The sequence below is a fragment of the Mandrillus leucophaeus genome, unplaced genomic scaffold, assembly GCF_000951045.1.
Source record: "Mandrillus leucophaeus isolate KB7577 unplaced genomic scaffold, Mleu.le_1.0 Scaffold15, whole genome shotgun sequence".
Lineage (NCBI taxonomy): Eukaryota > Metazoa > Chordata > Mammalia > Primates > Cercopithecidae > Mandrillus > Mandrillus leucophaeus.
Window position 1 is genome coordinate 2,845,684 of NW_012101476.1, and position 14,483 is coordinate 2,860,166.

At 49.2% G+C, this 14,483-nt stretch overlaps 1 protein-coding gene across 2 annotated transcripts in view; it reads right to left on the reverse strand.

The window, feature by feature from the left end:
- ZCCHC24 (zinc finger, CCHC domain containing 24) overlaps positions 1 to 14,483 on the reverse strand; it is a 63,565-nt gene that overhangs the window by 37,039 nt on the left and 12,043 nt on the right. For both annotated transcript variants that reach the window (XM_011974889.1, XM_011974890.1), the window contains exon 2: positions 14,162 to 14,362. In XM_011974889.1, coding sequence (XP_011830279.1) covers positions 14,162 to 14,362 — 201 coding nt within the window. The remainder of the gene's footprint in view (positions 1 to 14,161; positions 14,363 to 14,483) is intronic.

Here is a 14,483-nt window from a genome sequence, read left to right on the forward strand (position 1 = left end):
GAGATGCGGGAAAGACATTGCAGGCTCGGGGACAGTGTGAGCAAGGCCTTGAGGCTGGAGAGCCCAAGGTGGGTGTGTATGCACGCACGCTTGCATGTGTGCACCTGTGTGCCTGTGCATGCGTGCATGTAATTAAGCAGCTGCAGGGGTGGGTTGGGGAGAAGGAGAGGGGCTCCGATGCGTGTTGCTTCCCAGGCATCCGGGCTGCTTCTCATCTCCCTCACACCAACCCTCCCATCAGGTACATGAGCCTCACTTTACAAATGAGGGCAGATCTGGCCCAGGAAGCCCCATGGCCTAACAAGTGATACCAACAGCGAGGGCTGCCACTTACTTACTGAGTGCTTGTGGGATGCCAAGCCCTGCGTCAGACGCTTTCCACACACACACTCTGCAAGGATGGTGAACCCATTTTACAGATGCCTGGGAGAAGTTGGGCAACACAGCGAAGGACACACAGCTGGGAAACAGCAAAAGTGAATTCTGAGTCTAGTTCAGTGGGACTGCGCTGCCTGGGGCTCTCCTATTCTTACTGAGGTTGAGGGACCAAGGGATGTCCCAGCCAGAACCTTTCCCGGAGTCTTCACAGCAAAGGGCACTTCAGTTACTCCAGGACAAAAGTAAGCCATGTGAGAGGGGCAGACCAAGGGCCTGGCACACTGGAGGCCCTTGGCAGGTGAGGAATAAATGAGTGAGTGAGTGAGTGAGTCTTTCCGGCATTCAGAGGAGGCCAGTCCCTCTGAGCTTGGAGGAAATGAGAAATCAGAGAGGGCTTCCCGAAGGAGGTGACACTTGGAGCTATTCAGCTTAAGGATGCACTTGCTGTGCTCCAGCATTCCATTCACAAGGCCCTGCAGGTAGTTCAAGACCAGGACTGGTCCTAGCTCCCAGGCTCTGCCAACATCTCTGTCCCTAAGGCTCAGAAGCAGAGGGCTGGGAAGGTGAGGCCATTGATACATCGAGATTTCTGGGGACTCCTAATCATCATCTGTGATTCTTCTAAAAGCAGAACTGGCAGCTGAGGATGTGAAACTGGCCCTCCTAGGCTCTTTCCTGCCAGGCAAGAGGCAGCAGGAAGGATGTAAAAGTGGCTTCCCGTGAGCCCTCACACTCCATGCCCCACCCATTCAATTTCCCACCCCTGTTCCACTCCCAGCAGCTGCTCCTATTTGTCTGTGCCAGGGCGAGCACTTCGGGAGATTCCTCTTCCCTGGGCCATAGGGGAACCGACAGCCCACAGGTGGCATTGGGCACCTTCCATCTGTGCATCGCCCCTCCTCCCACAGCACCCATCCTGGGCACAGCAGAGTCTCCAGGACTCAGTCCCCGAAGCCAACCTGAGGGATTCAAAGTCATCTGGGCCTTCCCCTGTCCCCTCCCCAAGACCCCTGAGAAGGCACAGCCTTGTCTCCTGGCCTCTCTGCAGCCCCTTCCAGAGGCAGCCCCTCTCTTAGGGGATGAGGGTGGGAAGGGACGGCTCCAGCCACCTCTGTGGATCCCCAAAGTGCTGAATCAGTCTCTTAGACCCCTGGGACTTCTCAAGCCAGTTTGAAACAGCAGAGTTGAGGCATAATAATAATGACAGTAGGCTGGGCACGGTGGCTCACACTTGTAATCCCAACACTTTGGGAGGTCGAGGTGGGCAGATCACATGAGGCCAGGAGTTTGAGACCAGTCTGGCCAACGTGGAGAAACCCTGTCTCTACTAAAAATACAAAAATTAGCCGAGTGTGGTGGTTCACGTCTGTAATCCCAGCTACTCAGGAGGCAGGAGAATCGCTTGCAGCTCCAGGAGGCAGAGGCTGCAGTGAGCTGAGATCATGCCACTGCACTCCAGCCTGGGCAACAGAGAGAGACACCGTCTCAAAATAATAATGATAATAATAATAATAATTTTTAAAATGACAGTAATTAACAGAGTCCCAAGAGTTACTACTTGCAGTGCGAGCAAGGTGCCAGGCACTCTTATAAACACTTCAGATAAAATAACTCAGGCTCACAGCATCCCATGAAGTAGGATGTTTTAATATCTTCATTTTACAGAGGAAGAAACAGAGGCCTAGAAAGACTGAATGAATTTTTCCCAAAGGCACATAGCACTGCTGCTCTAAGGTGGCGCCGGGGTGGAAAGCAGGCAGGTTGGCTTCAGGGCTGTGCTCGAAGGCACCTCACTGAAAGGAGAGGGCTTTTGCAGGGGAGGGAGGAGAGCCTCGAGGCCCAGACGCTGGGTTTGGGGCACTACCCTAACATCAGCATCTATGCCAAAGCCACCACCTGCCAAACGGCAGGCACGGCACCCCCAGTAACACCCATCCCAGCTGACATTTTCTGAGTGCTCACGACATTCCAGGTTCTGTGCCAAGTGCTGGAAGAACCTCAGCTGAGGCCCCTCGGCCAGCCAGCCCAGGCTCTAGAAGAACCCCCTGCAATGCTACCTGCAGCACCCATCCCCTGCTATGCCACCTGCCCTGGGCCCAGTCCTTCCTTGTGGGAACAGAGAATGATGCTGTCTGTCCTCCCTCTTCTCCCCCTCCCTTCTCCCTCCCTCCCTCCCTCCCTTCCTTCCTTCCTTCTTTCCTCCCTCCCTCCCTCCCTCCCTCCCTCCCTCCCTTCCTGCCTTCCTTCCTCCCTCCCTTCCTTCCTTCTGGATATTTGCTAATGAGTAGTGGGTGGCAGTATAACACTTCCTTTGCTAATTCCACTGTCTAACATTCAAAGGCCTTTTTGTCTGCGGTGTTATCTTTCTGCCCCTCCCTCTCTTTCTCCCTCCCTGTATGCATTTTTAATATTTATTTATCCATTTATTTTAGAGACAGAGTTTCACTCTTGTTGCCCAGGCTGGAGTGCAGTGGTGCGATCTCGGCTCACTGCAACCTCCACCTCCTGAGTTCAAGCAATTCTCCCGCCTCGGCCTCCCGAGTAACTGGGATTATAGGTGTGTGCCACCATACCTGGCTAATTTTTTTGTATTTTTAGTGGAGATGAAGTTTCACCATGTTGGCCAGGCTGGTCTCAAAACTCCTGACCTCAGGCGATCTGGCCACCTCAGCCTCCCAAAGTGCTGGGATTACAGACATGAGCCACCACACCCGGCCTTCTATAGATTTTTTTATGACAGGCAGTCCTTAGCCCCAGTGTTGTGAGAAAACCTCAGCTTCCCCACCAGTACGTTGATGGGTCTGAACTAATCAATGGTATTAAACTTTATAAGCCTGAGAGCCTTTCCTTTGCACGCTCTCTAACATGTGAGGTGGATATGTGTGAGGCTGCCCTGGTGGGAAGAAGAGGCTAGGTTCTCCAGCCGGCCCACCATACCCCTCATCCTCTATCCCTATGCCACTCAGCTCTGGGGTTCTGAGAAGCTTCTAGTCAGCCCACAATTCTGCCTAGCGTCAGTCCTTTTTGGCCTGTCCCCTCCCTGGGCTCTAGCCACTCTGGCCCCAGAGGACACCCAGACCTGCAGTGAGGTCAGGGCTGGAATGAGGGGTTGGAAACCGTAGGCAAGGGTCAGACATGGGCTGGGGGCCTCGGCCCTGCCTGCTGTCTCCCACAGCCTACTCCCCTCAAGGACCAGCCTGCTCTGGCCTGGGGAGGAGTGCAGGGGCTGGGGTCTGAGGGCTGCAGAGACGTGGATGAGGGAGAAGGGGGACTGGGTCAGCCCCTTCTTTCCCTTGTCTCCTGCTCTTTCCCCCAGCAAGACCCTGAAACTATTTACATCCCGTCTCTAAGATCTCAGCTGTTCTAGGATTCCATTCTCTCTCGGCTCTATTTTTCTTCTTCTTTTGCAATCTCCAAGAAACCCGAGCTGCCAGATGGGTGGGGGCGATGATTGTTTTCTGCCTGACATCTGGATTTCATTAGCGGCCCTGGGCATGCTGACTCAGGAATGGCAGTTCCCCTGGGCTCGGGCCCTCCCAGACCTCTCACAGCACCGGTTCTTAGCTGGACACAAGAGGCACAGGTGACAACACCCCTCAGACCTCCCTCAAAGGAGTAATGAGTACCGCTAACAATGTCTCAGAAGTGATGGAAATGGGTTCTAGAAAGCTTCTGTTCCCAGGTCAGTGCCTGAAGGGTGGCTGCCAGGCTGGGCATGCCTGGGCCTGACAGCCGTGAAAGGCAAAGAGAGAGCTTAGGAAAAGGTGCACAACCCCACCACCACCCCAGCCTCTGTTCCTACAGTGGTACTGAGTACATCATCAAGGCACCAACCTCAAATTACAGACGAGGAAAGGTGGCCAGAGAGGTGAGCAGCTTGCCCAAGGTTGCACAGCAGCTAAATGGCAGAGTTGGAATTTGAACTCTGGTCTTTGGGTTAAAAATTCAAGGCTGTATCCTTTGACCTCAACGAGATATCACCCATGTCAACATCAGGATCTTTACTGTGGGCATGTGGACCTCACACTGCCTGAGCTTTAGTGGAGTGGCAGTACGTGGAATTTTCATGTCCTATCATAGAAGAGACCCACAGTGGCCACCCAATCGAAAGCTGCCCCAGACACCCTTCAGGGCTTCATTATGACTTCTGTGGACCCTGGGCACTTTTGCCTTTGTGGCCCATTTTTGCATAAAACCTTATTAAAAATTTTATTTTCTGGCCAGGCATGGAAGCTCATGACTGTAATCTCAGCACTTTGGGAGGCTGAGGCAGGCAGATCACTTGAGGTCAGGAGTTTGAGACCAGCCTGGCCAACATGGTGAAACCCTGTCTCTACTAAAAATTCAAAAATTAGCCAAGTGTACTGGCAGGTGCCTGTAATCCCAGCTAGTCGAGAGGCTGAGGGAGGAGAATCGCTTGAACCTGGGAGGCGGAGGTTGCAGTGAGCTGAAATGGCACCACTGGACTCCAGCCTGGGTGACAGAGTGAGACTCCATCTAAAAAAACAAAAACAAAAACATATATATATATATACACACACACATACACACACACACACACACACATATATTTTCTGACTGCGTTGGTGTAAACACAAATCTCCAGGCTGAGTTCATAATTATATATTCATTATTATACTAATTTTCTCTTCTGGTTATAAAATAAATACAAATAGAAACATATCTGTGGCTGGGTGCAGTTGCTCACGCCTGTAATTCCAGCATTTTGGGAGGCCAAGGCAGGCGGATCACTTGAGGTTAGGAGTTTGAAACCAGCCTGGCCAACATGGTGAAACCCCGTCTCTACTAAAAATACAAAAATCAGCCGGGCATGGTGGCGGGCACCTGTAATCCCAGCTACTCGGGAGGCTGAGGCAGGAGAATCGCTTGAACCCAAAAGGTGGAGGTTGCAGTGAGCCGAGATCGCACCATTGCACTCCAGCCTGGGCGACAGAGCGAGACTCCATCTCAAAAAAAAAAAAAAAAAAAAAAAAAAAAAAGAAAAGAAAAAGAAAAAGAAGCATATTTGTGGACCCTAAAAGTATCATGGGCCTAGGCATGCATGCTACTAACTACTAAGTCCTGCTACTCCTGGAGAAGGCAGCCCGGTGCACGCTCTGAAAGCACCCTTCTGTATTCTTCACCGGATCTGACAGTTCCCTGTGTTCCCACTGATGTGTGCTTACTGCCTGACTTCACCAGCTGAAACACAAGCTCCTGGACAGAAGGAGCCTTTCCTGTTTTGCTCATTGTGGTGTCCTCTAGTGCTTACTATGCGTCTGACACACAGTAGATATTCAATAAATAACCACAGAACGGGTAAATGAAGGCAAGCCTACCTGTTCGTGCATGTGTACTTGTATCCCAGTTGGAATCTCATTTGCCCAGGCAGCCACCCTAAAGATCTGGTAGCCCTCCTTGCTGCCTGCTCCCTCTCCCTCTCACTGAGCACCACAGCCCAGAATCCATTCCCTTCCCTTCAGCCTCTGCTCACCACTGTCTTGTGTCCAGTCTTATCAGCCCTATCCATGCTCAGGGCCTGGCTTCCTTAGCATTCTTGCCTCCTTCAGCCCAGCCTCCAACCTGCCACTAGCAGGATCTTTCAAAATGCCAATCTGAGCATGTCACCTAAAACCCTTCTCCCTGGCCTCCAGATAAAGTCCAAGTTTGTGCGGCCTGGCACACAAGCCCTTCATCACCTGTTCCAGCCACACCCCCACTCCTCCCCCAGGAGCGCCTGCTGTGGCCCAGGGCTCACAGTGCCCGGAAAGCATATTCCTGTTATTTACACGCTCGCTTGAAAGCCTTCCCCACTCCAAATCCAAGCTCCTCCTCTCTGAGGCCTCCCACGAAGCTCCAGGCTGAGCCGGGCCTGCAAAGCAAAACTCACCCCAGCCCTGCTCCCCCAGAGTGGCCAACACTTTTTCTATCTGTCCCACTGAGGACAGGGGAAGGGCCTTATCTAGCACAGGCCTGGTGCACAAGAAGCTCTCAGGAATGGTTGGGCGATGGGAACATGTCCTGAGTCCTGCTCTGTCCTGGACAGACTGTGTGTCCTGGGCACAAATGTGGCACTGCGCCAGACCCCCACCACAGATCCCTAGAGGCAAGTGCAGCTGGCTCAGAGCAACACATTGCTGCTCAGGCCCTCAGTCCTGACCCGTTAGTGTGCAGAGGCCAAAACGAGATACCAGGCGACCCTGCAGGCAGGCCCAGGAGATACCAACCGTGCCTCCCTGCAGTCAGTGGGCTTTCTGTTGCCACCAGAGCTGGTAATCCCAACCCACTCCTGATCTGCCTGACTACACTGGGGCAGCAGACACCCTGAGGCAGGGTGCTGAAACTACCAGGCACGCCAACTTGGCCAGACCAGGCCTAGGATGGCCTCTGCCTACGTTGTCCTTGTCCCTCTCTACTTCCAGTCATCTATCTTTTTAAAGAACCCTGATTTTTCTGGGAATGATAGTGGAGATCAAAGTCTGGATGCCAAGGGTGATGCAGGATGATACTGAAAAAGCATGCGCTCTGGAATCAGGAGCACCTGAGTTCCAGTCCCAGCTTTGATATTCACTAGTTGTGTGGTGTTGGGCAAGTCACTCAACTTCTCTGAGTCTCAGTTTTATCATCTGGCAATTGAAGATCACTATAGTACCTACTGAGATAATTTTTTTTTTTTTTAGACAGAGTCTCGCTCTGTCGCCCAGGCAGGAGTACAGTGGCCGGATCTCAGCTCACTGCAAGCTCCGCCTCCCGAGTTCACGCCATTCTCCTGCCTCAGCCTCCCGAGTAGCTGGGACTACAGGTGCCCGCCACCTCGCCCGGCTAGTTTTTTGTATTTTTCAGTAGAGACGGGGTTTCACTGTGTTAGCAAGGATGGTCTCGATCTCCTGACCTCCTGATCCACCCGTCTCGGCCTCCCAAAGCGCTGGGATTACAGGCTTCAGCCACCACGCCCGGCAGTTTTTGACAGCATTAAATGAGCTAATACATAGAACATGCTAAACCCAGTGGTAAACTCAGTGCTTAGAGGCTACTACTATTGCATAGTGTATAATATTATTACCTTTGGGCTAGATGACTGGTACACTGCATAGGGACAACAGCAGCTGTTTTTTCAAGAAGCAAATGATAGACACTCTTGAGTCCTAATCCTTTTTGTTTCAGTGCTGACATTGGCTGGAGGTGGCCCACGGCCTAGGCACAGCCTCACTCCACAAGGAAGGACTGCCCTTTGCTGATATTCAGAATTGGCTTCTAGCACCTTCTCCCTCTGTTTTGGGGGTTCCCAGTCTTCCTGCCAGGGCCCAATCCCCCTCCCACTGCCGTGGGGATATGTGAGAGGCCCCATCAGTCTGATGAGCTGAGCTCTGGACACCTTTGTCCTACTCTTAAGGTGAGAAAGGACCAACTAATAAGTGACCAACCCCTGGCTCCCATGGCAGTGAATGCTTTAAGCTCGCTTTCACTGTTGCCCTCCTCAGACCCCTGGGGCTCCATGGGCAGCTTCAGGACCTAGGCAGGGTTGGCCTAGTGTTCTGCACATTTTACTCCCAGTTAGACCATTAAAGGTTTTTAAGGCATTTAGATCACTTAAAAATCATCTCACAGAAGGAGAGGAGATAAATGAGCAGAAAGAATATTTGAAGAAATCATGGCTGAAAACTTCCCAGATCTGATGAAAAAATTTAAACAATACATACAAGCACTTCAACATACTTTAAGCAGGATAAACATAAAGAGATCCACAGACACAGTATAGTAAAACTGCTGAAAGCCAAAACAAGGAGCGAATAGAGCTATATAGGAGTAACATTTCTATATCTCACAGGAATCAAGTTATAAATCTGAGGCATTCTGGTAAGACACAGCTATAAGATAATCCCTAGAGCAACCCTAAGAAAATAACTCACAAAATATAGTTAAAAAAAAACATTAAAGAAATTAAAATGTTAGTTAGAAAATTAATGCAAAAGAAAGCAATTTATTTGGTTATTCTTTAGAAGGAATAGAGAAATTAAAAAAGACATGAGTAATTCAGAAAGCAAATGGCAGTAAAATGACAGACCAAAATCTATGTCAAAAAGAGCATTAAATGTGAGTGGATCAAACAATCCAATCAAAAGGCAAGGATTTTCAGATTAGACAACAAAAAACAAGATTAACTATATGCTATCTACAGGAGATGCACTTTAAATTCAAATATACAAATAGATTGAAACTAAAAGGATGGGAAAATATCTGTCATGTAATCTGCAACTATTAGAAAGCTAGGTATACTAGTATCAGACAAAATATACTTTAAAACAAAAAAAAAACAGTTACTAGAGATAAAAAAGGACATTTTATAAGGATAAAATGATTAATCCATCAAGAAGATACAACTATAAACAAAGGTGCACCTCATACTAGAACACTCAAATGCATGAAGCAAAAACTGACAGAATTGAAGAAAGAAATAGATAAACAATAATTTCTGGAGACTTAAATATCCCCACTTAAAATAATAATAAAAGAACCAGGCAGAATATCGACAAAGCAGTAGAAGACACAGACATCACTATGAACCAACTAGACCTGACAGACATCTATAAAACACTCCACCAAACAACAGCAGAATACATTTCTCTCAAGTGCACACAAAACATTCTCCAGAATAACTCATAATGCTTTGTTCTGAAACAATCCACAATACATTTAGGAGGGTTAATATAATATAAAATATGTTCTATGACCACAATGGAATAAGGTTAGAAATCATTAAAAGATGTTTGGGAAACACACAAATATGTGGCTATTAAACAACACACTCCTAAATAACCACTGAGTCAAAGAGGAAATCAGAAAATCAGAAGGGAAATTAAAAAAAAAAAATGCCCTGTGATAAATGAAAATAGGACACAATATACCAAAACTTGTGGGATGGGGCTCAGAGGAAAATTCATAGCTATAATCATCTACATTAAGAAAAGAAGGGGCCAGGCACAATGGATCATGCCTGTAATCCCAGCTCTTTCAGAGGTTGAGATGGGAGGATTACTTGAGCCCAGGAGTTTGAGTCTGCAATGAGTTATGATCACACCACTGCACTCCAGTCTCAGTGACAGAGTGGGATCCTGTCTCCATAAAAAGAGGAAGGATGGAAGGAAGGAAGGAAGGAAAAAAGGAAGGAAGGAAGGAAGGAAAAGAAAAGAAAAGAAGGATGTAAAATCAGTAACTTAACTTTCCACCTTAAGAAACTAGAAAAAGAAGAGCAAACTAAATCTAAAGTAAGCTGACGGAAGGAAATAATAAATATTGGAGTGGAGAATTGAAGGCAAGCAAAGATACTTATAAACCCTCGATCACAGCAGCAATATTTACAATAGCCAAAAGGTGGAAGCAATCCAGTTGTCCATTGATGGGTGAACTGATTTAAAAATGTGGTATATACATACAATGGAGTATTACTCCATCTTAAAAAGGAATGAAACGGGTACATGCTACAATGTGGATGAAACTTGAGGAAATTATGCTAAGTGAACTAAGCCAGTCACAAAAGGAAAAACGCCATGTGATCCCACTTACACGAGGTACTTAGAGTAGTCAAATTCATAGAGACAGAAAGTAGAATGGTGGTTGCTGGGGGCAGGGAGGGAGAATTATTATGTAATAGGCACAGTATTTCAGTTCTGCAAGATAAATTTCGAGATAAATTTCAGTTTTGCAAGATAAAAAGAGTTCTGTGGCTGGAAGGTGGTGATGGTCATACAACAATGTGAATGTATTCAATGCCACTGAACCGTAAACTAAAAATGGTTAAGATGGTAAATTTTATGTCATATGTATTTTAAATATAATTTAAAAATAAAGATTAAAGTGGAAGTTAATGAGATAAATAATAGAAAAAAATAGAGAAAACTAAACCAAAAGTTTGTTCTTTGAAAAGTCCAAAATAATTGACAAAACTTTAGCTAGATTGAACAAGAAAAAAGAGAGGACTCAAATTCCAAGAATCGGAAATGAAAGAAAGAACATTATTAACGACCTTACAGAAATAAAAAGGATTATAAGGGAATACTACGGACAACTGTACGCCAACAAATTAGACAAATTAGGTAAAATGGACAAATGCCCAGGAAGATGCAAACTATAGTAACTGAGTCAAAAAAGAAATTAAAAAAAAAATCAGAATAGGTCTATAATGAGTAAAGAACTCACAGCAATCATCAAAAATCTACCCGCAAAAGAAGGCCGTGCTCAGATGGCATCACAGGTGAATTCTATCAAACATCTGAAAAAGAATTAGTGCTCATTCTTTACAAACTCTTCCAGAAAATAACAGGAAGGAACGCTTCCTGACACGCTATAACGTGGATGAACCATGAAAATATTATGCTAAGTGAAAGAAGCCAGTCATAAAAGACCACACATTACGTGATTCCAGTTACATGAAATGTCCAGAATAGACAGAGTTACAGAGAGAGAAATAGATGAGTAGTTATGGATGCGAGGGGATAGATGATCAAGAGGTGATACCTGGGCCAGGCGAGGGGGCTCACACCTGCAATCCCAGCTCTTTGGGAGGCTGAGGCAGGTGGATCACTTGAGACCAGGAGTTTGAGACCAGCCTGGCCAACATGGTGAAACCCTGTCTCCACTAAAAACAGAAAAATTAGCCGATCATGGTGGCAGGGCCTGGATTCCCAGCTACTTGGGAGGCTGAGGCACGAGAATCACTTGAGCCTAGGAGGTGGAGGTTGCAGTGAGCCGAGATGATGCCACTGCACTCCAGCCTGGGCAACAGAGCCAGACTCTGTCTCAAAAAATAAAAAAAAGAGGTGATACCTAAGGAATATGAAATTCCTTTCCGAGATGATGACAATATTACAATATTCTCTGATTGAGGTGACAGCTGCACAACTCTGGGCATATACGAAAATCACTGAATTGTACACTTCAAATGGGAATTATATGGTAAGTGAATTATATCTCATAAAGCTGTTCCCAAGAAAATCATTCTACTTTTAAATATTATGGAAGTTAGGTTCTAACACACTATTTCATTTGTGACACAGGTTTCCTTCTGAGGTTTACAAAAGCCCTGTCAACCCGTTCCTCCCTTCAGGGAGCCTTTCACTGAGCACTGCTGTGTGTGAGGTTCCTTTAGCCGGCGTGGTCAGATGGTGAGGAGCACGGAGATGAATCCAGCCCAGCACCTGCCCCTGGAGCCATGGCCAGGTGAGGGGTAGACAGCATCCAATCAGGTTTCAGCCTGCCCAAATACCTAGTGCCTTGCCAGGTGGGTGCACTCTTCATAGTGACCCAAAGGAGAAGAAAATGATAGCCAACATTTACTAAGCACTTCCTGTGTGCCAGGGACTGTGCTAAGCACCTTCCATGCATAGTTTCACTGTGTCCTCACAATACCCTGGGTGTCGGTGCTCTCCTTAGCCTCATGGGACAGGTGATAAAACTGATGCTGCGAGCTTCTATCTGTCCTCCCACCACTCATTAAGGGAGGAGGAAGGTGCCTGGGCCTTCAGGAGTGTGGAACAGAATCAAGTTTGGGATGAAGCCAGGAGAAGGCCTCAATCAGCTCCAGTGAGAAACTGAGGCCCCATCGATCATGTGGGTCTTAGCTTGGAGTGACATGGAGGTCAAGGAGGCAAAGAATATGGAGATTCTGAGACTGGGGATCTCGTTCTGCCCTCTCCACCTCCCCAAGACTGTACAATGAGGCCGCTGCTCCTCCTTCTGCCATAGAGTTAAGAGTCCGATAGGAGATGATGATCTCTATGAAGGAAGATCCCATGTTAGTGCTGTGCTGGAAGATGCCAGGGACCCTCTGCCCCAGCACTTAGAAGAGCTCTGGCTGTCAGGAGAAAGGATGGCGCATGCATGTGTACATACACTCATACATACACACACACACACACACACACACAACCTCTGCCATCCCCGGGCCTCTGGCTCACATCCATTGCCTTTGGATATTGGTCACCCTGGGGGAGGCCCTGCCACCCTTCTCCAAAGCCCTTCTCCTGGAGGCATTCCCAGGCTGCCAGCCCAGAGTGAGTGTACCTCCTTGGAGCCCCAGAGCCCCTGTTGATGTCTGAGTGTCACCTGCCTGCCTGGATTAAAATCCCAGCTCTTCCACTGATAGCTCAATAATCCTGTCTGAGTCCCTTCCTTCCTCGAAGCATCTGTTTCACCATGGAAAACAAGGCAAATAGAGCACTTAACACATAGAGCAGTTTCATTAAATGAAATACTGCTTGGAGAGTACTCAGTACAGTGCCTGCCTCCTCAATAGAGCTCAGTCTGGCTCTGCCCACTTCCCAGGCTGTAGGCAGGGGATGGGGGAGGGTTGTTGTGGATGGCTGTGTGCACGTGAGCTGGGGGCCGCTGTGCTGGGGCTCAGCTGGACAAAGTGCAACAGGCTATGGACTGCACAGGCCATGAGCACGGCTTAAGGACCAACCAGATCCTCAGTCGCCTGTTTGCCCCTCATTCTATCCAGAGAACCCCAGGGGGACAGAGGGTGCTCACTCTCTGCTGGGAGCCACTCGTGCCAATGGCCTCCTGCTTACTGTGTATATGGAGGGGGAGGTCAGGACCCACTGGGGATGTGGGGTCTGCAGGAAAGTCGTCAGTGGGTCAGCTCCCACTATGTATGCGGAGTCTGTGATGGGGGCACACGGATCACCTGGGGACCTTGCTAAGTTGCTGCTTTGGGTGGGCCTGAGAGCCTGCATTTGTAATAGCTCCCTGAAGGCACTGATGCATGTCTGCCAGGGCTGTACTCTAAGCGGCAAGGACCTGAAGCGTGGTGTGGCCGTTTCTGAGCAGAGTTTGGGAATGTAATGAATGACAAGCACATCTTGGCCTCCCACTGGTCCTGCAGCGACCCAGCCCCACCCAACCACGCATCGGTTTCCAACATCTGGAGGGGAACACTACATGCATTTCCAGAGTTTCCAGGATTCCATTTCCATTACAAATGTAAAGTAAAAGTAATGCCACATTATTAACAAAAGTTGGAAAATAGGAAAAACTAATAGGAAAAAAAATCACTGATAATCTCATGCTGTATTTAAAATGACTGCTACCCTCTCTTCCCAGGATCCCTAAACCATGTCCATCAGGGTCAGGGACCATCCTGTGGGTGGGCTGGCGCGGTAGGCCCACTCTGTCACACTGAAGCATCGGGTCAGGTGGGGGCCTGGATCTGCCCACCCCTTCTCACTCCAAGAAAGAGATGCTCCGCCCTGCAGTGCCTGAAGCCTTCGCCCAGACCTATCCTGGGAGCACAGAGTGCCGGGCAGGGTCCCTCCCCTCTTCCCCCACAGGCTGAGGAGGCAGAGGTGGGGTCCGGGGGAGGGGGTGCACATCTGGATTCCTGGCCCAGAGCCTGCATTCCTTCCCCGTGAATGTGATGAGATGGGGCCTCCAGGGAGCTGTGAGGAGGCTGCCCCCTTAGAACAGGCCCTACCTAGCAAAAACGACTGGTGGAGACCTGAAGGCACAGAACCTCCTTTGGGGGCCCAGTTTGGGTCCAAAAATCCCCCACCCTGATTGCTGACCAACCAGCGTGGGCCGAAGATGGGCCTCTGTCCTGACCACAGCAGCCAGCCTTGCCTCAGAAATCCCAGTGGGGACAAAAGGGTAGAGGCCAGAGGGCCACGGGGCCCCTCATTGGTGGAAGGGGCCCTGGGGACACCGCTTTGCCTGCCCCACCCACAGGAGCCTGTCCGCAGGTCAGTAGGGGAGCCCAAGAGCATCCCCTGGGCCAGGGCTGCCTTACCTGGGGGCAGTCCTTGATGTAGTGTCCTTTGTTGAAGCACAGGTGGCACAGGTAGTTGGGTGGGGGCCGCTTGCTGGGCTTGCGGGCCTCGGAGGTGAGGGTCAGGTCTGAGAAGTGCTCGGTGAGGGAGCTGAGGCCATCGGCAATGTTGTTGAGGGAGCCGTAGGGCGACGCGCCCTTGTACACACTGTTGCTCAGTGCCTGTGGGAGACAGAGGCATACGCCCTGCAGCTGCGGCCCTGGGACAGAGGCACACACGCTGCAGCCACGGCCCTGGGACACAGGCACACACGCTGCAGCCACGGCCCTGGGACAGAGGCAC